Source organism: Mixophyes fleayi, chromosome 11 (genome assembly GCF_038048845.1).
Source record: "Mixophyes fleayi isolate aMixFle1 chromosome 11, aMixFle1.hap1, whole genome shotgun sequence".
Taxonomy (NCBI): Eukaryota; Metazoa; Chordata; class Amphibia; order Anura; family Limnodynastidae; genus Mixophyes; species Mixophyes fleayi.
In genome coordinates, this window is record NC_134412.1 from 2286577 (window position 1) to 2310496 (window position 23920).

At 43.9% G+C, this 23920-nt stretch overlaps 1 protein-coding gene across 6 annotated transcripts in view; it reads left to right on the top strand.

Annotated features, from left to right (window-relative positions):
• Positions 1 to 1930: 1930 nt before the first annotated feature.
• Positions 1931 to 23920, top strand: part of LOC142106970 (msx2-interacting protein-like) — a 38304-nt gene continuing 16314 nt past the window's right edge. For 2 of the 6 annotated variants that reach the window (XM_075190049.1, XM_075190050.1), the window contains exons 1-9: positions 1931 to 2222; positions 7501 to 7809; positions 13305 to 13604; positions 18137 to 18610; positions 19505 to 19599; positions 19774 to 19974; positions 20172 to 20323; positions 20614 to 20739; positions 21590 to 21703. In XM_075190049.1, the coding sequence (XP_075046150.1) occupies positions 2140 to 2222; positions 7501 to 7809; positions 13305 to 13604; positions 18137 to 18610; positions 19505 to 19599; positions 19774 to 19974; positions 20172 to 20323; positions 20614 to 20739; positions 21590 to 21703 (1854 nt within the window). In that variant the 5' untranslated portion in view covers positions 1931 to 2139. Of the gene's footprint in view, positions 2223 to 7500; positions 7810 to 11189; positions 11421 to 13304; positions 13605 to 18136; positions 18611 to 19504; positions 19600 to 19773; positions 19975 to 20171; positions 20324 to 20613; positions 20740 to 21589; positions 21704 to 23920 lie in introns of those variants that run through there. The other 4 variants (XM_075190053.1, XM_075190051.1, XM_075190052.1 and 1 more) reach the window with 4 other exon arrangements.

The following is a 23920-nucleotide window of genomic DNA, read 5'->3' on the forward strand; positions in this document are numbered from 1 at the left end:
CGAGAGAGGAAAATAAGCCTAGCAGCGGCGTTAAGTACAGATCTAAGGGGAGCGAGATGAGAGAGGGGGAGGCCGATAAGGAGAAGGTTGCAGTAGTCCAAGCGGGAGATAATCAGAGAGTGGACGAGAGATTTGGTGGCATCCTGGGAGAGGAAGGGCCGAATGCGGGCAATGTTGCGAAGCTGGAAACGGCAGGATTTGGCGAGAGAGTGAATGTGAGGGGCAAAGGAGAGAGAGGAGTCGAGGATGACACCTAGGCAGCGGAGTTGGGGAACAGGGGAGATAGATGAGTTGTCAACATTGATAGAGAGGTCAGAGGGGAAGGAGGTACGAGAGGGAGGAAAGACAATGAGTTCAGTTTTAGCAAGATTGAGTTTAAGAAATCTAGAGGAAATCCAGGAGGAGATGGCAGAGAGGCATGCGGATACCCTGGAGAGAAGGGAGGGAGAGAGATCAGGAGAGGAAAGGTAGAGTTGTCCTATCTAATAACTCCCAGGAGGAGCTTGTCTGACACCGGTGTAAATGGGGATAAGCCACTGAGCACCTTTATTATGTCAGGACAAGCAATAGAAAATATGACTTACAATGAATATCTGATCATTTAAAAGGGAAAATATAACCAATTGTAAAATAGGTTTGAGGAACAAAGGGAATAAAACATTTACACAGGTCAGTGTAGTGGGGTAATTACATTGTGCTGGGGGGGCATGTCACGTTGTGCTGGGGGGCATGTCACGTTGTGCTGGGGGGGCATGCCACGTTGTGCTGGGGGGCTTGTCACGTTGTGCTGGGGGGCTTGTCACGTTGTGCTGGGGGGCTTGTCATGTTGTGCTGGGGGGCATGCCACGTTGTGCTGGGGGGCTTGTCATGTTGTGCTGGGGGCGCATGCCACGTTGTGCTGGAGGGGCTTGTCACGTTGTACTGGGGGCGCATGCCACGTTGTGCTGGGGGGCTTGTCACGTTGTGCTGGGGGGGCTTGTCATGTTGTGGCCTTTCGTCATTTTAAAATCCAGGTTTAGAGAACATATTGCATCCTGATGCTAACCTTTCAATGGAATATTTCAGACTCTTTGGTGGCTGGTCATACAAGGGGGCTGCAAAGATATGAGTCAGAAACTGTACAAAAAGAGCACTGTTTGACCATGTTCTGTATTATTCCATCTGTAACTTCTAGAAAGATTGCTAGTACCTCAAACTAGTGTATGTAACTGTCTTTAATAGGACACTTGAGCTAATAAAACATCACTGCTTCAAGATCCAGCTTTGACGACTACTTACCTGCTGTAATTCCTGTGACCACATATTAGACCCAAATCTAATCCGTTAACCGGTTGTTCTGTGGTTGGATCCAGCATCCAGTACCAACACTCTGCCCGCTACCTGCAGCTCTGGCCGGAGTGATAGACCAGGTGGAACCATCCACAGCAACCCTGATCTGAAGACAAGAGGTCAGGGGTACCAGCCCAGGTGTACTAGTAAGGGGGTACACTAGCAGCGAGAGTTACCCAGAAGGAAACTAAGAAGCCTAGTGGTGGCAGCAGGCTCCTCCTACTGTGGGCACAATTTGGGAGCGATCCCCAGCAACAGACAGGGGGCATAGGGGGTCCATCCTGTCAAATGATATAATGTGTGTATATACATGATATACTGTATATAGAGTGTATAGACTGTATATAGAGTAAAGCTGTAGTACAGCACTCAGTCCCCTGTATAATGTGTCTGCCTGCTCCATATATCACCCACCCCCTGTTCTCAGCCCTCTCCTCTGTATTTTTCCCAGCTCACAGCCTCCCCCCAACTCTCACAGCCAAATGTCAATGCGCATGCGCAACGAAGGGAGCCAACCGATGGCATCTGCGCAGACTGGGAACTGAGCTCACCGCGCAGGCGCGTAGCGGCCACGCCCTCCTCCACCCCCTCAGCTCCCCATTCACCTCAGTGGCCGCCGCGCATGCGCAGAGCCGGTGTCGGCGCCGAGGGCTGGATGTGAGTGTGTGACCGGGACACGGCGGAGACCGAGAGACGGAGACCGATACCGACAATCCGCTGTGTGTGTGACAGGAACCCCGCCCGCCAATGCTGGGCTCAGCGGCCCACCTCCCCCTCCCTCCGTCTGCATGAGCCGGGACACCGACCAGCATGGTCCGGGAAACCAGGCACCTGTGGGTGGGGAACCTGCCCGAGAACGTGCGGGATGACAAGATTATCGAGCATTTCAAACGGTGAGTGACGGATTATCACCTACCTGCCGGGGCCTGGATGTGGCCGGGGCCCGCGCTGCTGCCTCCCCGCCTGGGGGCCCCTGGGGCCACCCCTTACCCTAATACTGTACCTGGGGCCCCTGGGGCCACCCTATACCATAATACTGTGCCTGGGGGGGCCCTGGGGCCACCCCTTACCCTAATACTGTACCTGGGGGCCTCTGGGGCCACCCTATACCATAATATTGTGCCTGGGGGCCTCTGGGGCCACCCCTTACCATAATACTGTGCCTGGGGCCACCCCTTACCATAATACTGTGCCTGGGGCCACCCCTTACCATAATACTGTGCCTGGGGGGGCCCTGGGGCCACCCTTTACCCTAATACTGTACCTGGGGGCGACCCTTTACCATACCTCTGTACCTGGGGGCACCTGGGGCCAGCTTATACCATAATACTGTGCCTGGGGGCCCTGGGGCCACCTCTTATCCTAATACTGTACCTGGGTGCGACCCTTTCCCCAATACTGTGCTAGGGGGAGACCCTTACCCAAATACTGTACCTGACATCCCCCTACTGTACCTGGAGGTGACCCTTAGCCCTATACTGTACCAGGGACCCCTAATACTTTATCTATGAATGATCCTAATACAGTACCAAGGGGTGATCTTAATAGTGTACATGGGGGTGACCCTTACCCTAATATTGTACCTGGGACACCCAATACTGTACATGGGGGTGACCCTTACCCCAATACTGTACCTAGGACCACCCCTTACCCCAATACTGCGCCTGGGGGCGACACTTTACATAATACTCTACCTGGGACCCTCAATACTGTACCTAGGGACGACCCTTACCCTAATACTGTACCTGAGACCCTACATACTGTATCTGGTAACCTTTACCCCAATACTGTGCCTTGGACCTGAATACTGTGCCTGGGGGAGACCATTAGTCGAATACTGTACGTAGGGACCCCCCCATGCTGTGCCTGGGAGTGACCCTTACCCACATCCCAATACTGTCTGCATTCCCCCTAACACTGTACCTGAGACCTCCCCATACTGTGCCTGGGTGAGACCCTTACCCCAGTACTCTACCTGGGACCCTAATAGTGTGCCTGGGGGAGACCCTTAGCTGAATACTATACCAGGGACCCCCCTATGTTGTGCCTGGGGGTGACCCTTACCCCCCATCCCATCCCAATACTGTGCCTGCATTCCCCCTAATACTGTGCCTGGGATCCCTGATTCCCTCCAGTACTGTGACTGGAAAACCCCTCATTTACACTCCCATCAATATTGTGCCTGGGACCCTTCATTTTCCCCCATAATGTACCAGACACAATCTCATTTCCCCTTACCCAGGATCCTCATCCCTCTGCCCCATGTTATGCCTGGGACTTTCCCATTCCTTCCACCCAATACTATTGTGTGGAAACTCTCATTCTTTTCGCCGGATACTTTACCATTGGACCTTCTCATTCCTGCCCTGAGTTGGTGAATTGGGTGATCAATGGGATCACTCAATTCACTCCCCGCAGTACTGTGCCTAGTACCACCCCATTCACGTTCACCCAGATAATGTGCTTGGGGGTGTCTCTTACCTTGTATAATGTAGGGGTGACCTTTGTTCCCCCCTCCCCCGGTATTGTGGCAGTAGGTTGACCCTTACCCCCACCACCAATATCCAGTATAATGCTGTATGTCTATAATAAGAAAGCAAACTCTTAAAACGCAGTGGTTGAATACACCAGCAACATCAGGTACTAAAGCTAAAAAATAATATAATTAACCAATAGTATATAAAAAAAGTAAAGAAAACTTATATTAATATGTACATTAACAAATCACACTGTCCATCTTTTATGTGATGGAGACCACAACATCTTAATAGGATAGAATCAGTAAAACACATTCCATACTGCCAACATCTATATTTTCATTGCTTCCTTTAAGCTATAATGGTCTCAGTCTAAAGCTCCAGAAAGCTTCAGGTTTGCAGAGTTGTCTGAATCTGTCACCATTTCTAATTGTAGGTGGACCAGTTTCTATACCAGTTACTTTTTGATGTTGTGGGTTGCCACCATGACAGACGTCGATGACATGTCAGGGGATGCTATGTGTAGTCCATTTCTTAATGATAATTACAATGCTACAGGAAATTACATTTAAGCTTTCTAATAGTGCGACCCATCTATTTGGTCTTCAAATAACGTTCTCTAGTATCACGATTTATACAAATCTTAATCACAAAGGTTTCTCTTGTCAACATACGAAGAGAATTCACAAATTGTATCCAAAATAAAGCTACTACATTTATAGCATCCATCACCTGTAGATTTAGAACAGGGCTCCATAGTCCCTAGGAATAATTGTGGAACCTTTAAAAAAAAAAAAAAAAAATAGCTGACATCCTGTTTTTTATACTTTTGTCTTTCTTGAATGTCACTATAGGAAATTCTGGTAAATTTTCCCTCAATGAAGTTTTATGTTTTAAAATACTATAATGCTTTTCTTAACATTTGGAATTCTATGAGGTAAGAATATCTAGAAGACAACTCTCTGGATTCCTTCAAAGTTTTCTCGAAGTCTGTCTCTATTTTTTTTTACATTTTTTGGATAACCTCTTTCTAGAAAATAATCTTTTTGAAATCCACCATTGAAGAACAGTTAACAGAGGACTGGAAAAGAGCAAATGTAGTCCCCTTTAGTAAATGGAGTGCACTCACAGGAGGGAAAGGTCACCGGTGGAGCACCCCAAGGATCTGTACTTGGACCAGTGCTGTTCAATATCTTTATTGGTGACATTGTAAATGGTATTGAAGGGAAATTATGCCTTTTTGCAGATGACACAAAGATATGCAACAGGGTAGACCCACCAAGAGGGGTAAAACAAATGATTGATGATCTAAGTAGACTCGAGGAATGGTCATGAGTGGTAACTACAGTTTAATGCCAAAAAATGCAAAATCATGCACGTGGGTCTCAAAAACCCAAAGGCTAAATACAGTATTAATGGCACTATAATGGGAACTACTGAGGAGGAAATGTAATAGTAAAAAAAAGTAATAATACCACTGTATAGGTCATTGGTACGGCCTCATCTAGATACTGTGTTCAGTTCTGGAGGCCGTATCTCCAGAAGGATATAAATACATTACAGACTGTACAAAGAAGGGCAAGTAAAATGGTGCATGGCCTACGGCACAAAACTTACCTGGAGAGACTAAAAGATTTTATATGTATAGTTTGAAGCAGAGAAGGGAAAGGGGGACATGATAGAAACTTTCAAATATATCCAGGGTTTTAACAAGGTGTAGGAGGGAAACATTCTACAAAGGAAGAGAAGTATTAGAACACAAGGACATGTTAGGAACCCCCACAGCCAGCAACACAAAACCCGGAGTCTGCTCAGAAGTCTGGTTTTCACTGGAGCCCCTAGTGGTGGGGACAGACTTGGCCGCAGACAGCTGAGGGTCGTGTATTGTGCGCAGACTGGGGAGAACCCAGTGATAGCAGATGGGAGAAATAGCAGAGTGAGGTCAGGCAAGGGTCAAGGCAGGCAGCAGAGAGAATATCCAGGACACGAACCGGAGTCAGAGGGCACAGGCAAATCAGCAGTGTAGAAATCCAGGCAAAGGGTCAAAAGGGCACAGGCAATCAAAACGGAGTCAGGAATCAGGCAGAAGGTCAGCAACGAAGAATCAATCCAACAAAGGTACAGCAACCAGGAACACGAGCAGGCTAGTCAGCAGAAGCAGATACTATAACCGGCAGGGAAGGATTGCCCCTCCCTGCCTTAAATACAAGTACTTGCCAATAGGAAGTGCCAGAGGCCCAGGAGTAAGTGGCCAGCTGTTTCTATTTAGTTTGCGCACGCGCCCGGCTGCCCTGGATGCCGGGACGCGGCGCTACACAAGGAAGCGTTCCGACCGTTGCCTTGCCAACGGTCGGGGGGTAAAGCGGAAATGACGTCCCGGTCGTCATAACGACGGCCGGGGTGTCCAGCAGCAGACGGGAGCGAGTCGCGGCGGTGCCCAGAGCCGCCGCGGCTCGTAACACATGCACTGACACTGGGGGAAGTAGGTTCAGAGGAAATTACGCCCCATCAGAGGTGGTAGAGACTAATACAATTTAAACATGCTTGGGATAAACATAAGGATATCCTTCTAAAGAACGAAGGATCAAATAGGGTTTGAGATTACCATAGGTTAAAAAACAGGCAGACTAGATAGGCTAAGTGGTTCTTATCTGCCGTCATATTCTATGTTTTTATGCACTAAATAGTGGAATAATATGTACCCAAGATCTATGACTGTTTTTGCACTGTAACAACAAGAGAATAAGTCGTATCGGGAGTATAGAGGTGTGGGCACAGACTATTTGCTAATCCAGCTGCTGGAGACTAAAGTTTCAGTTGCGTATCTTAAAATGTGCAAAAACACATACACCACCCTTTACTGTTAAATGGAAGAGATCTACAGTGCCTTGGAGAAAACAGGGCTGGAGTATACATAAAATGTTAAGGTCATCCTAGGTATAAAAAAAAAAGCACAACAAAAGGATTAAGGAAACAATATGGTATATTTGGATTCCAAATTGAGTTTTAGTGTTGCCGTTTGATGAATTGGAAGCCCATCTGCTACTAGTGACCTCCCTTCTGGTGAACCCATTACTGCTCAGCCTCCTGCAAACTACCAGCTGGATAGCTGCTCTTCCACCAGTTTTCAGCCTAATACTTCTGAGTGTAAATATTTATCAGTGTAAGTAATCTGCCCTGGTTTAGTCAAAGCAACAACGATATTTTCCTGATTCACAGGGGCGTATTCAATTGTTAGCGTTATTGCTAACAAACGAGCGCTCGAAAAATCTTAGCGTTAATATGGTAACTACTCGCGGAATTTCAGCTTGCTGCTCCCTGAGCTGCGAGCTGAAATTCCGCGAGTAAACTACCGTATTAACGCTTTTCGTGCGAATATTTTTCGAGCGCTCGTTTTTCACCGTTAACGCTCACAATTGAATACGCCCCACAATGTTTTAAATTGCTGTGTGTGTGATTGTTTTTGTTGAAGGCTGGGTCCTGGTTTCAAGCTCTTCTGTCCTTATTGGTAATTCTTCTACACTCCTCTGTTTTACAAATCTTCCAAATATGAACAGGAAAAGTCTGCCTGTCATTTTGATAGAAACATCTAACTTCTCCAAAAAAAAATCCAAGCGTGAGCTGATAGCAGCATGTGATTTAAGAAATGCTCTAATTCTTCTATATGTTCTTCCTTGTCTTTTGTTTACTCCAGATATGGACGCATTGAGAGTGTCAAAATTTTACCTAAAAGGGGAACTGATGGTGGCGTGGCAGCTTTTGTGGATTTTGTGGATGTCAAAAGTGCACAGAAGGCGCATAATGCTGTCAACAAAATGGGGGACCGAGACCTTCGGACGGATTATAACGAACGGGGCGCTGTCCGTGTTTTGGATGAGGCAGTTTCCATAACCTCTCGTAGTAGAGAGGTTTCTGGGTTCAGAGGAGGTGGTGGTGGGCCTACTTATGGTCCTCCACAAACACTTCATACACGGGAAGGACGTTATGAGCGGAGACTTGATGGGTAAGTTGTAAGGTTTCTCTAGGCAGGTATTTTGTATTTTATATGGTGAGAAAAAAAACAAAACTCTCTTAGGTTCCCCCCGATGGATTTAACATTTTGGGAAATCTATATGCTTCCTATTGGGTTTGGAAACAAGTGATTCCTGTGGCTGGGATCTTGTTGATCCGTAAAGGAGTCTTCCTATAGCTGGCTGGATGTATGTCCTGATTTTCTGTGAACTGAAGTATGGTATTTCTTCACATGGATTGTCCTCTATGGGCTAGTACTGCGGTCCTTGTGGATGTATCCTTGGAATTACATGGTACCGCTGGGCGTTATGTACAGGTAATTAATGGAATTGGCCTTGGACATGGATTGTTAACCACAATGGGACATATCTGATATTCTCTGGATTGTGAATTCATCACAATGGAAATGGCTTCTGAAGACTGAAGATTATGCATCTTGGATCTACACCGATTGCGTCCGCTGGGATTATATTTGCAGTTACTATTACTGGGTGATATAAAACAATGTTATTTGGAATGGAATATGAAACACCCCCGGAACAATGGACTTAAGGATGATTGAAACAAGGAATAGTATTTAATATTAAAAATAACAATGTCAGATCAATTAATTGAGTTCATAGGGCTATTTTACACATACCTGTTGGCAGGAGGTAATTCATTCCCCGTCCTGGCTTAAGGATTATGTTCTACTGTTCTCCATAACTGGAGTGTGTGTTCTCCCCATGTACACACGCTCTGCGCCCACCCCCTGCTCCTGCTACAGCTGGAGCTCTTAGCTTGGGCGTGATGTGTTTTTCCTTGGGTTAACCATGGGCCAGTGCAATGTTAGGATTTACTACAGGGCAGGGGTCCTGTGTCGCTGCTCTCCACTACCCAAGGGGGAATTTGCGTTACAACTGCTCAAATCCAAGCAGTTCCCCTTTCTCGATTCTCCAGGGTCATGACCCGATCGGTCTCAAAACAGAATGCCAATAGAGCATCTAACCTCTGTTCAGCATAATATATAAAAGTATAGGGATAGATATAAAAAATAGCTTATGATAAATGAATGTTTAAAAAGTTTGACAATGCCCTGGAACTGTGAGGATATGAAAATTTTGTGGGTTAGAGAGAGGTGTAAGTGGGTTTATTTGAAACCCTTTGTCCTTTTTGCCTCATTGAGAAGGTGGATGTACCCTAAAAAAGGGACCAAATTGGGGAAGTTATGTTCTCAAATCACTCCCTAGATTTAATTGGGATTGTAGGTCGTGTTTCCTCACTCGGAAAAGGTTGGTATGTGCTGCCCTGTATATATTCCGCCCTTCTCCTAACCCAAAGTCCTCCTGTATTTCTACTAACCCCTATAGAATGTAGCACTAATAGATACAGCAAGAGCTTTGTCAGAACTTAGTCTCCTGAGCCTTACTCGCTTCCTCTTCTGTTACTCTTCTGTTACTCTTCTGTTACTCTTCTGTTACTCTTCTGTTACTCTTCTGTTACTCTTCTGTTACTCTTCTGTTACTCTTCTGTTACTCTTCTGTTACTCTCTTTATACCAGTTGTATTGATGTGTCTGTCATATCTGTATCACTAAGCATCCTCCCGTCTCTCTTCATTTGGCCTCCATCCTCTTAATGCTGAAGACAATCTAAACATAAAATGATTTTTTGGCACAGTATCAGCAGAACCTGAGAAGCATTGAATAATAAGATGGATATTGTCACCACAGTGATGTTTTAGATGCACGAACATCTTACATCTTGTCAAACCCAGTAGATGATTCCTTCGTATGATTCTATGTCGGACAGCAAAGGACAGGCCTAAATGGCAGTGGTCAAATCTCTGGTGGAAAAACATCTCCACAAAAAAAGCATTTTTCTTGTAATTTACTTTTCGAAGAAAAAAAGTCTTTACCGTGAGACCTGCTGCTGTTTTGCAGCAAGTGGAATGTAAATTATAAATAGAACAATAGGAATCGCTGCATCTAGGTCTGTACAGCTCATACATCACTGTTATCTGTCCTGATAATAGGCTAATAGTTCAAACAAATCCTCAGTTCATACCCCAGCCCTGAACTCATACTTTACTGTGGATGGTTGTGGTCAATTACCCTAGACAGGCTGACTGACCACACTTATTTCTAATTTCCATTTTTCTCAAAATAAGTAATTTGATAGATTATAGGTTGTAAACATCTAAAATCCTGTAGTGTCCTCAGCAATTATTAATTGAAGCAGTGTTGTAAGTTATGAAATATGTAGCACAGACATAAATTCATGGTAGTAGAAAGCAATACTGATACATGTGAACGACTGCATGAAATATTCTATTGTTCGACAGCAGGTCCCCTCTTGGCTCTGGTTTTATCTTTAAATCTCACACTCAAACTGTCCTCCAGGTCTTTGTCACAGGGGTCTAGCTCCATCTCCAAGCCAATTTTGGTGCAAGGAGGCTGGCAGTCAGATCATGGGACAAGAGTTTACTTTTCAGAACTCTGGTGTGGTGTTGTGTCTCCAGGGACTTCCAGAATGCTTCCTGGTTCTGTAGAACCTGTTCTCTCCCATCCCTGATCTTGGCTGACGATGGCCAACCGCTCTGCCTTACTACAACTCCCCTGCTCTAATCCCATGAAGAGTCCTTCTCCAGCAGTGTTCTATATTTTGATTGCTAATGATGGGAATTTTTTTACCGGCTTCTAAAATGGACATTATTTTTGGTTTAACATTTTTCTACACTGTGGAAAATAATTTAAATGTATTAACTCTGGCGGGAAATGAAGCAAATCCTGGACGGTGCCTTCAGAGTGGCACAAGAGGAGCTTTTAATAAATAAACGAGACACATTGGCACCTGAGAGTCCCGGGAGGTAAAGCTCCGCAATGGAGCCCATATGTCTTCAGGTGTGGCAGCAAAGAGACTGCTGCCCTTGGTTCTGGCTACCAACATGCTCGAGAGGTTTTTGGCTTGCACGCGGAGCTAGACCCTGGAGTTAGTTTGGGTGGGAGATCAGATTAAATCTCCCAGCCTGGACAGAAGAGCCAGGGTGAAGAGGGGGCTGAGGCGAACACCCTCCCCCATACGCTGGTAGTGTGTAGTCCGTCACTGAGTATAATGTCAAATGAAGATCATGAGCCTAATTGATCCATGTTTTAGGTTGGAGGATCAGTTGAGACTGGGTAATAGGACATGGGGCTGGATTACCCACTGCCAGTATGTGTGTGTGAAACTATATAACCGGTAAACAGCCCAATGTTGGTATAAGTCAATATCTTCAAGTGTTGTATGTAACAAATCTTTCAGAGCTATTTCTGAGCAATTTACATCCCTGCTAGTAGAGATCCTGCTCTATTCCTGTAAGACGCCTATACCTGCTGTATTCCTGTGACCTACAGATCTACACTCTAATCCATCCCTGTTCCTATGCTGAGCCCAACAATCTGCCGCTACCCTGCACTCCTGATCCAAAGCCGTTGTCAAGAGGACCTAAACAGAGTAACCAGCAAAAAGGCACTGCAGCAGTTACACGGCCAGAAGCAAGTAGGTCCAGGTGCCGGTGACTGAGCCTGGTGGTGGCAGCGACTCTCTTCCTACAGCTATGTTGTTGCGCACTTGACACGTAGTTGGTGAGTGGCTGGTTTGGCTTAGAGGCAGTAGAAGTGATCAATAAACCATCTGCCTTGTTTGTCATGATTGGTCGAGACTAAGGTTTCGGTTGCTTATCTTAAAATGTACAACCCTTTATATTAAGTGGAAGATGTCTACACTGCCTTGCAAAACATGGGGCTGGGGGATGCATACAATATTAAGGTACTTTTAGCTATAAAAAATAAATAAACTACAGCATCAATATATGGTATTACATTTGAATTCAACAGACAATAATATTATCGCTTTTTGATCAAACGGAAGCCCACCTGCCACTAGTGACCTCCGTTCTGATGAATCCATTACTGACATTGAATATATTTCTGGACAGTGAACATATCGGCTGCCTCCGACAAACTACCTGTGCGATATAGCTGGATAGCTGCACATTCACCAGTTTTCAGCTCGATACCTCTGAGCGCAAATATTTGTTTTCCAATAAAAAATAATCTGCCCTGGTTGAGTTAAACAATGAATTTTCCCTGATACATGATGTTGGAAATTGCTGGTGTGTGAAGGTTTTGGTGAGAGCCGGGTCCTGGCTTCCAGATCATCTGTCCTTAGTGGTAATGCATTCTTCTGTCATATTGTAGATGTACACGATTCGTCCTATCGGCGCTTGTTTGAAGATAGGGTTTCTTCAGATCACAGTACTGACACAGAAATACTCCCAACAATATTTTATTTTGGAACAAGGTAGTAAAGCAGGAACAATAGGAGGGTAACAAGTCCAGTAAAGATGTTAATGTCCAATATGATAGAGTCCAGTCAAGGGTTAAATTACTCCGATCAGGGTATTGCTGCTAGTTCCTGTCTTTCTCCAAATCGAACACACCCTCTTTCAGGACAAGCTCATTTAAACCCCATCCCAGGACCCCATGAGAATTGACAAACCCCTATCTGTGGACATTTTTTGCAGACCCTTACCTCCCCCAGGTGACATGGGTTAGATATCCATCCACTGGAATGGCTCAGCTAAAGCTGGAGGTAGCCACATTAGCACAGACTACATGGCAAATAACAAAGGTCAGGATAATTACATCAGCATGGTAATTGGTATCCCAGTCAAAGCTTTTAGTCTGTTATCACCTGACTTTCGCCGTCTTGTCGCTTTGTTACCCACCTGGCTTCATTTAAACAATACAAAAGGCCAGTCTTAGCAATAAAACCATACTGTAACATTTCCACCAACCAGTCCATACTAACCAAGGCAAATTAGTTACAGCAGTTTTGGGACAATGCTATTATTATTATTATTATTACTCTGCGCTGTACATTGAGGGGATCGTGATACAAACAATTTACGTACAGTAACATGAAATCAGTGAAGATGTAAAGTGCTACGGAATTTGCTGGCGCTATATAAATAAATGATGATGCTGCCCAAATAGATATACAGTATGGGGTGTGGAGTACTCTTCATTACGTGTTTTAGGAAATGTAAAATTTGAAGTCTCACCTCTAGGATGTCTGCTATGGTATGTATGTGAATAGTATATAGGGACACATACATCTAATGCAGCAGAAAAAGAATAATATATCTTGGTTAAACTGGAAATTACCTTTGCAAGTGGTTAATTAATGAGGTTAGTTATTAATTGGTCATTAGCGTATTTGTCTCCAAATAAATTAACTTTGTAAAATATGTTGAAAATTTAAAAAAGAAGAATCCTACAAGAATGTTTATAGAATACTGTTAAACTCTATTCAATCTTCAAAATATCATGACCCAAGGTAAGGTTTTTATTTAGAGAGACATTACACCCCTAATACAGAAATGAGAATGTGACCAGCGAGTATGTATTGTGTGATTTTGGAAATGTTCTAATTATTTTGTTTTTACTTTTCCTTGTTTACTCCAGATATGGATACATTGAGAGTGTGGACATTTTACCGAACAGGAGATTTGATGGAGACGTGGCCGGGCTTGTGAAGACTAAAAGTGCAAAGGCGCATAATGCTGTCAACAAAATGGGGGACCGAGACTTTCGGAGGGATTATAATGAACCTGGCACCATTCCGGGCACTACCCGTGTTTTCGATGAGACCGCTTTTATAAGAACTCCGAGGAGAGAGGTTTTGGTTTCTGGTGGTGGCAGTTCTTATGGTTCCCCACAATCCCTTTATACATGGGAAGATCGTTATTTACGAAGATTCGATGGGTAAGTTGTGAGGTTTATCTAGATAGGCCGTTTATATATCTCAGCCATCCATTTGGGGGCACCGGGAACCTTTGGGGTATAGTGTGAGAATCCAGCTTAACAGTCCACCGTAGCCACTGCCCATCTATACCCTCTCCTGTAAGGCCTTCATTTAGTATAAATGACAAGCAGTGTGGTGCTTGTTTTTAACTGGGACTGCTTGTCAGCCTTCTATTTTTTTATTATTTTTTTTACTTGTTTTGTATTGTGGGGCCGCGCCTGCGGTCCTCTAGTTCCTCGCCGTTGGCACCGCATTACACAGTGCGCAGACAGCTATGCCCTGCTACAAGAGGAGATCTGAAGTACCGAGGGGAGCTCAGCACTGCTGCTGTTGTCTCACTGTGCACTGGTGGAGCTGCAGATGAGTATAACCCTCTCCCATGAAGTCCAAATTGACTTCATCCCAGCGGATGATCTTTTTTGGGTCTTTTCAACACCCGGAAACGGTGTTCTTGCCATCCGTTAAGATTCAGGCCTTACAAATGATGGTAAGGTCTCTGTTGTCTGTCAGACTGACTTCAGTACACTTCTGCATAAAGGTACTGGGCAAGATGGTATAGATTTTAGAGAGAATCGCTGCAGTGGTTGCCCATTCTCAATCTGGAATTGGACTTTGGTGGTAACGTATGCGAGCCTTAGGGATTGGGGAGCTGTATGTCTTCACGTCCGATAAGTCTTCACATCAGAGTCCAGGGCCTTTGGACGTTGAGAAATCCAAGCTTCCAATCGTTGTGTTGGAGCTATGAGCAGTGTTTTGTGCTCTGGTCAGTGCGGAACATTTGGTGCAGGGCAGTGAAGATACAGTCGGACTATGCCACGGCGGTGGCATACCTCAATCACCAGAACTGCACCAGGAGCCATTTAATCATGCGAGAGACACACAGGATCTTTCAGTGGGCCAAAAAACACTGGCCATCATGGCAGTTTTTTGCCTTAGCTCTCTTAAGGTTCAGGAGTCCGCTCTTTTGTTCTTTTTTCAAATAAGACTGGCTCTGATGCCTGTCGTGCAGACGTTCTTGCAGGGTGTGCTTCGTGTACAAGCTCATTATGTTCCAGCGGCTCCTTGGGATCTAAACTTGGTGTTGAATGCTTTGCAGCATTTCAATTTTGAACCCTTGGACTGTCTTTCATGTAAGGAATTTCCCAAAAAAAGTTGAATTGAGGATAGAGAGAGGTTTGGTCCGAAAAACCAATTTTCCAACCTAAGGTGTTGTCCAGATTCCACATTAACCAAGACCTTGTTATCTCGGCTCTGAGGACAAGGGCTCTCTTCCTTCTCTGGATGTGGTCAGAGCTTTGCAAACTTATGTACATAGGACTGAGGATCTTTTGATCCTCTCTGATGCGCACAAAGTGCTTGCTAGCCTCTATCTAATGTTACCATTGTTAGATGTGTTATGGATGTAGTGGAGCAGGGCAGCCTGTTCCTAAGAATCTTCGGGCTCACTATGCTGGTTGGTGAGTGCTTCCTGGGCGGCCTAGCAATTCGCCTGAGCAGCTGTCTGGTGGTTACCTGGTCGTCTGATTCTACCAGATTCTACAAGTTCAATGCGTTCAATTGCTGTTGTGGGAGAAAGGTGCTTCACGCATTCTTCTGAACATTCTCACCTTTGGTGGCAGCTTTGGGACGTCCCCAATGTACTCGGAGCCCCCAATGAATGCAGGAGAAAATAAGATTTTTATACTTGTGTTAAATCTATTTCTCTTAGTCCATTAGGGGACCCTGTGCACCCATCCTTGATGCTCTAGGATCTACTTTTGATGTGATATGTTTGGTTTTGTTTGTTTGGGAGGATGTTGTTGTTCTCTCCTTTCTGTTCGTTTCTCAGTCTAATTTTCTCTTTTTCTGTGGGACTTGGCTGAACATAAACTGAGGCCTTACAGGAGAGGAGTGTTGAAGGGGAGGAGCTATGGTGAGCTGGTAAATTGTATGCCAGGATCTCTACAGTATACTCATTGTTTCACAGTGTCCCCCAATGGACTAAGAGAAAGGATTTAATGGAAGAATAAAAAAATACTATTTATGTATGGTGAGGAAAAAACCCACTTGGGTTCCCCCGAAGAATTTAACATTTTGGGAAATATATATGCTTTCTCTGGGTTTGGAAAAAAAGTGATTCCTGTGGCTTGTATCGATCAGAATGGCAATGTCTTCTGAATATTGCGCCTCTTGGATCTATACAGAATTATTTTAGGAGGCGATATAAAACTGCATTATTTGGAATTTAATGTGGGATATAAAAACAAATTCTATTCAAAGGGATGATCAAAAAAGTGTTTTTAATATTAAAAATAACCTGACCCCTTCCAATGTCAGGACAATTATTGTAGTTTGCAGGAATGTCCAAACAATCCTACCCTTCCCCGCCTTGCACCTTGGTTTCCCTGATCTCCCCTCACCCTGTAATTCTTCTCTCTCCCCTGTGTATATTCTCCCCCACCCAATTTGTAATTCATTCTCATCCCCCTCTCCCAGTGGTGCATTTTATTCATCCCCTAGAACACAACCAGAAACTATTACTCTGAATGAACAAGACCCTAGGCAAATAAGGGGTGTTTGGAGTCCAATTTACACTAAGTTGACAATGTGAAAATACCCTCTGTTTATATTGTGGTAGTGCCAATCCTTTCACCCAGGAGGGTGCCCCTCCACAGAAGATCACGTGGAAATAAGCAGACCCTGGTGGCATGTCTGGGACATTCAAATGCGCTCTCAAGTATCTAATTTGATTTCCACTGCGGCCATAGCCAAATGTTATGTCTCAAATCCCCTACAGGTTACTTGATAGAACCTTGAAGATACCACCTTTTATTCTAGGTCTGTTGAAGTTTTGTAGCTTAGGTCTTCATGCAAAAACACCTATTCCCTTTCCTCAAAAAGGAGGTTCCATTTTCTCTGGAAACTATCCATGGAACTCCCATTGCCTCAAGTCCTTTCACCATGGAGACCCTGGTATGGAGGTCCAATTTCATTGTAAAGGTTAGGAATTGCTCCTTCTGGATGTGGTCGGCTCTCTACATTTTCCGATTACTTTATAGCTCTTACTTACTTCATAGCTATTGCTGCTTCTAATATTACCTGGAATGAAAATGATCTTCACAAAACTAAACCTCAGAGGGGCTGTAATCTGTTCAGATTAAGAGGGTGATGAGTGGAAGAATGCGTTTAGAACCCAATATATACATTTCAAATATCTAATAATGCCTGATGTTTGCAATTGTCTGCCCACTTTTCAGTTTTTTTCAATGCCTTGTTTATAGATTTAGTTGGATCAATTTGTAGTTTGTCTACAAATTGGACATCATGATCTATTCTGAAGACTGACACACTGGAAACATCCAGATCATTTTGTTGCATCTTCGTCAACATTATCTGTATGGCAAACTGGAAAAATTTACTTTTGAGAAGAAGACGATAGTCTTTCTGGGACGCTACAGGGGGTTCAATTCTGAGCGCAGTCCCATCAGAACCTCACGTGATGTGTGTCTGTGTACATGCCCTGGTATTACAGTATCTCTTAAAGGTGCAAGCAAAAATAAGCAATGTTCTAGTACCCTAATATACCATGGAGTCTCATAACGCAAGGTTCCGACAGAGTTGAATTTCCCCGTAGTGACCCGCAAAAGTATTCAAATGGATCCAGCTTAAACCAAGGCCATAGACCAGTGTTCGGTGGCCACTGATAATTGTTTCGCCAACTACTATAGAATGCACATATAGAACTTTTCCACCATTGTAGTGTCCAAGAATACTTCTTTAATGCACAAGAATATTGATTTTAATTTGACATCAGCCACACAGGAAGTATTCACCTCAGCATCCATCTTGAGACAACCATTAAATCTTGGAAGTTGATGTATCTGACACGGCTACAAGGGTCGTCCTTTCTCAACGGATAGGAGACAACTTGACCCTCTGATCCAGCAACTTTTTCTTTTAAGCATCTCCTACCAGCAGAATTTAAATATAGTTTAAGATGGCGTTTTTTCTGTATGGCGACATTTGCTTGAGATATCACACGTTCCAGAATGAGCATTGTTATTTGCCTGTTTCAACTTTCATGTTACTTACTGACCTGATAGAAAGACATAGAGACCATTCTCCTTTCTCAGAGCTTCTTTGCAGTACTTCATTCCCCAGTGCTGCAAACAAAAGTAGTGGCTGTAGCAGGAAGTTTTCTTCCCTTTCCTTCCCCACATAGTTTATTCCTCCTTCTGACTGATCCCATTTCAGTTTTATTCATTTGTAATTTTTTTCAGAATTAATATATTATAGACTGGGAACATCTAGTCCCGTAGTGTTCTTTACCAATTCTGAACGGGAACAGGGTTTTTAAGTATTGAAATTCTTAACACAGACCTACATCCACATGCACTGTTTTACCTAGCGTAGTAGATAATGTTACCTATACATGTGAATGACTGCATGAAATGCTCTCTTAGATTCTATTATACATCAGGAGACTGAACGGTTTCTCCCTCTCTTACCACAGGACTTCTGAAACACGGGAGCGAACATATGAACACAGTGCCTATGGACACCATGAACGTGGGACTGGAGGGTTCGAAAGGACACGACACTATGACCAGGATTACTATAGAGACCCACGTGACCGGACCTTACAACATGGAATATACTATAGTTCTCGCCGCAGTCCAAGCCGCTTTGATGCTCATGATCCGCGCTATGAGTCTAGGACCCGGGAGCAGTTTACATTGCCCAGTGTTGTACACAGGGATATCTACAGAAATGACATTACCAGGGAGGTACGAGGGAGGCGTCCTGAACGGAACTACCAGCACAGCAGGAGTCGCTCGCCCCATTCATCCCAGTCTCCGCGGAGACGGGCCAGACGAGCATCAACACCTGCTAGGTCACCCAGCGGCAGCGGCTCCAGGAGTAGATCATCTAATAGTCGCTCTCTCAGTAGCAGCCATAGTACAAGAAGTAGTACAAGTAATGACAGGTAGGTCCCACAGCTGCTGAGCTTGTCGGGATTTGTTGGATTATTTCAGCTCATGTCGCTTTCTCTGGTGCAGGGCATTTTATTGTGTTAATATTCTATCGGTAGGCAGTGATGAGATACTTTTCAGACTATACTTATCTGTCTGTAACCGTGGAGTGCTTGTTGGCATGGTGATGTACAGGAGCCTGGGTCTGTAGATGGCGGATGAGGGAACGTGGTTGAAGTAGGCGTTTTCGGATGTGAGGTGCTAGGGGGGCGAGAAATGATATCTTTAGTAATGAATGATGTATATTGTGACCAGGATTTCTGCTGCGTTTGATGAAAATTTATATAAGCAATTAGGGTAAGGATAAACTAAATTGATAAAAGTGAGTAAACCATTAAATAAGATGTGTAAAGTTGAAATCAAACTGCTAGAAGTGCAGGAGTGGTAACACGCGTTTCGCTATAGGCATGTGGGCTCTTCAGTCTGTTCTCACTTCAAATCAAATTTCTTTTATGGGGAGGTAATTCAGTTTGAAGCTGGTTCTGTATTTGGTTACAATACAGCGTAATTTTACCTTGACTTGACCCCGTATCTATACCCTTATAAAACGCCAGCTTTGTGTGTCACATTTTCTGTGTCTCCCACTGACACTCTATATTTGGGCTTTCCCTGTGTAATGTGTGTGCAGGACGAATGTCTCTAGGCCTGAACTAGATATCTCAGATTATCATGTAGTCTGTTTGCAGTGATGGATGTGCTGTTAGGCCTGCCAACTACAATGTATTGTACATTACTGGTTTATATATAGATTAGAAACTCTCCAATAATTTATGCTGGATAGCTCAGGATTGGGTGATGGGTTACCCTCCTCTGATGCAGCATGTCTAACAGATATTGCTTTCTTACAGCCGCGATTGCAACAGTACTTCAGGCGATGAGTGTGCTGCTGAACCGCGCAAGAGTTTTGGGATCAAAGTTGAAAACCTCCCCATGCGCTCTTCAGGTAGATATGGTTGTGATAATTATTACTCTACATATAGCATGACGCAGTATTTGTACAACACAAATTCTCTTTAGGTTGGCAACACAAAGTGTGAAATTCATGTTTTATTCTTGACTTATAAAATGGTTTAAAAATGTAAAGCCGCTAAAATAAAACACTTTTTTGTGTTTCCAGATAAAAGCCTAAAAGAAGGCCTTTTTTTTGAGTTTAAGAAGTATGGGAAGGTGACGTCTGTTCAGATACACGGCGAGCGCGAGGAGAGATACGGTCTGGTCTTTTTCAGGCAGCAGGAAGATAAGGACGACGCCCTTAATGCTTCAAAATCCAAACGTTTCCTTGGCATGCAGATTGAAGTGACCGCGTGGGAGGAACCAGGTATGTTACCCTGTGTGCCATGAATGGGTAAAGGTGCACCAGTGATGTAGATCCATCCCTTGACTCATTTTTCTGAAATCAACAAAACATTGTCCTTTGTATGGTTCTCTTTATGGAATATATATGCTGTACACTGTAGGGACCCTCCTCTAATTCTCAGTGTTAGTAATAAGAGCTGGTGCTTATATTCCCTCCAGAGACCGTAACCATGAATGAATTACGACCTCCAGAAGAGAAAATGGATGAATTTCACCCCAAGGCTAACAGGACTCTCTTCGTTGGCAACTTGGAGGAGACCACTACCTGCCTTGACCTACAGAAAGTTTTCGAGGAATTCGGAGAGATTCTGGTACATCTGCTCTGTTCAGATTAGATATATGTTCTGTAACCTGTGGTCAATTAAGTAGCAGATCCCGTCCCTTGTAGTTTAGGTCACTGAGTACACACTCTGATCTCAGACTTTCCGCAGTCTCTCCCCAGACCTGCAATCTGATCCTTAATTTTGGCCCTTACTTCAGATTGATTCGTCTAGCTGTATTTTTCTGTCTCTCCATTCATAATATAGTTTTAATACTTCACGGCTGGGTGTATATTCATGCTGTTATTGATTTGACTGTATTCATTCTCTCTGCTGTCCAGAATATTGACATTAAGAAGGTGAATGGGGTTCCTCGGTATGCGTTTCTACAGTACTGCGATATCACAAGCGTCTGTAAAGCCATAAAGAAGATGGATGGACAGTATCTTGGGGAAAACCGTTTAAAGGTATATATATATAGCTGAATACTGAACCAATATATTTTTTTCTTTCTATCTGTCGATGCAGTTGACCCTGGAAACATGAAACTAATAGCATTGTCATAGGCATATCAAAATTGAGGCACCTGAACCTCTCTAGAGTTGGATCTTTCTCTGCTGGGTGGCACAATAGCTGCAATAGTTATATTGTAAACTGTCCATCTTATAATGAAACACAAACGTGCCTGAAAATGTCAGTAATAGCATTACAGTCTTATAGTGGGTCCTTCACCACAAATTACCATTTTCCGTTTCAATAACTCATAAACAAACTTTCCTAAATATCACTCTAACCTTTAGAGGCATATTCAATTGACGGCGGGATCGCCGAAAATCCCGCGCTCCAAAAATATAACCGTTAATACGGTAATCCTGCGCGTAAATTCCGTTAATACGGTAATTTACTCGCTGGATTTCAGCTCGCAGCTTAGAGAGCTGCAAACTGAAATCCAGCTAGATATTACCGTATTAACGGTAATATTTTTCGAGTGCGGGATTTTCGTCGATCCCGCCGTCAATTGAATACCCCCCTTACTGTTTTATTTGCTTCTAGTTACTTTATCAGTCTCATTTGCAGTCAGTCGATCCTTATTTTGTATGCAGATGAAGCAGAAGAGAGATGAGAAAAGGCTTTTATAGCTGTGGTTTTGTGGAAATATTCAAAGATTAATATAGAATATGTTGCATGAATTATTGTAGTCTACTTTCCAAACACTATAGCAAAATTAAGTAAAGCTTTGAGTAAAAAGCGCCTTTATACTTTCACTTGTAATATTATAGTAGTGATCTTACATACTGACCCTTTTATTGTTCACAGGTGGGATTTGGGAAATGTATGCCTACCAACTGTGTGGGGATACACGGCCTGTTCTCCACAGTCCCTGAAGAGTCTTTAAGATGCTATTTTAGCCGTTATGGGCCTGTGTTAAAGGTAGGTTGGGTTACAATGAGCTGATAATGCATCCCTGTCCTTTCATTACAATTGCAAATATTGTCAGACATAATGGCCACTTTTATCAGAAAAAAATAGATTACGTATTGAAATTGATTTTCTGTAGATCACATATAGAAACAAAAGCCTGCTCCATCTGTATTGCCGATGACACTAAACATGCGAGCTTCAGCTTTTCCCTGACAGCGGTTTGTGGAGAGGGTGCAGCATACATTATACATTAATAGATATTGAGTGCTGCAGCAGCAGGAGGACAACACCTCTAGCATGACAGACAGGCTCAGTCTCTTCCTTTAACACAACCGAGCAAATGTCCAGGTCCCAAGGCTGCTGGAAAACAGATCACATGCCAGGGCTTTTCCCCCACCCAGGAAATTCTTTTGTTTTTGTTTTTTTTTTGGTCATAGGCATTATAGAAAGAGATTATGTCTTGGACCTCTTAGGACCTCCACCCTGGCTGTTCTTTCCCTCTCCCTTCCAAGAAACAAGACCAGTAGTTTGGCCCTTCAGAGGGCCATTCAGAAAGTGATTGTCACAGACATAAATGAGCAGAAGGGTTTGAGTTATTACTCAAACCTATTTCTTGTACAGAAACCATACTTGACTTTTTGGGCCCATACTGTATCTGTAATCTCTCAACAAGCATCTGTGGGTGGACAGATTCAGGATGGAGACTTTATGATCGGTACATCAAGTGTGGAAAATTCTCTCTGCCATGTACATAAATACATGTTAGGAGGGACATCAAAGCCTCTTAAGGTTTGCAGTGGGAAAAACCCATTATCCATTCAAAGCTCTGCCCTTCGATTTAGCCACAGCGCCAAGAGTATTTAATAAAGTTATGGTGGTCATGGAAGCTCTTTTAAGGGCAAACAAGGTGACGGTCATACTGTACCTGGACTACCTTCTGATGAAAGTGAGCTCTGCCTCTTCTGACACATTTGCAGATGACAGCGGAAATGCTGGAATCACATGGAATGATTTTTGTGGGGCTCCTCTTTGACAACCGATGCCAGAGATTATTTTCGCTGGAGGAGAAGATTCTGGCCATTCAGAAACAGGTGAAAGATCATTTATCTTTCAAACACGTATCGGTCATCCACCGCATGAAGCTAATGGAAAGAAAGGTAGTTTGCACGCTTCCACTCTCTGACCTTCCAGACCCAAATTCTAGCCAGGTGGTCAAGCTCCAACCTTTAGTTTAACACAGACTTGTCCGTCCATTCTGTGCAGACAAACTCTCGGCAAGGGTTGTTGTCCACTTTCCATCTGGAACTGGATCACTGTGACCAGAGACTCCAACCTGATGCTGAACGGTGAAGCTGAACTTCCAACTAGAGGGACTTATACCAAAAGGAGGCAAGGCTAACTATGAACATTCTCGCGTTCATAATGGCTCTAAAAACTCTGCTGTAACTTAGTCCCTGGAGCAGACCCATTTGAATTCCATCGTATAACGCCAAGGCTGTGACATACATAAACCACCAGGTGATGACGGAAACATCAAAGATATTATGTTGGACAGAAGACTATGTTCCAGCGATCTCTGCCATATTAGTCCCAGGGGAGGACAATTGGGAGGCTGACTTCCTGAGCAGTGCCATTCATCCCAGGGAGTGGTTCCTCCATCTGGAAGTCTTCAACGAGATTGTGGAGAGGAGGGGTCAACTGGAGGTCAACATGGTGGACTCCCTATTTGGCCATGGCAAGTAAAGAATTTCTCCACTTGTTGGATGTGGTTAGAGCCTTGAGGATTTATGTAGACAAATGGTCATCCTTGTTTAGGACCGATGGCCTCCTAGTTATTTATGACGTGCACAAGAAAAGAAGTTCAGCAACAAAATAAACAGTGGGTGATAAAGATATAATCCGACAGGCTCGTCTCTCGGGGGGACATTGGCTCCTGATAATAGTACAGCAGACTACCACACTACCCGATTAGTGTGCACCTCCTGGGCAGCATGGCATGGAGCCTCTGTTGAAAAGTTGTATTGGGCAGCCACCTGGTCCTCTGTCCATACTTTTACCAAATTCTATAGGTTCATTGTGTTAGTATCCAAAGGCGTCTGCTTTGGCCGAAGAGTTTTGCACACAGATATGTCCCCCAAAATAGAAGAAAGTGAAAAGGTTTCTAGTACCTACTGTTAAATCCAATTCTCAGGTTTTTTTACTCTCTTTTTAAGGTTGAGTGGTGGT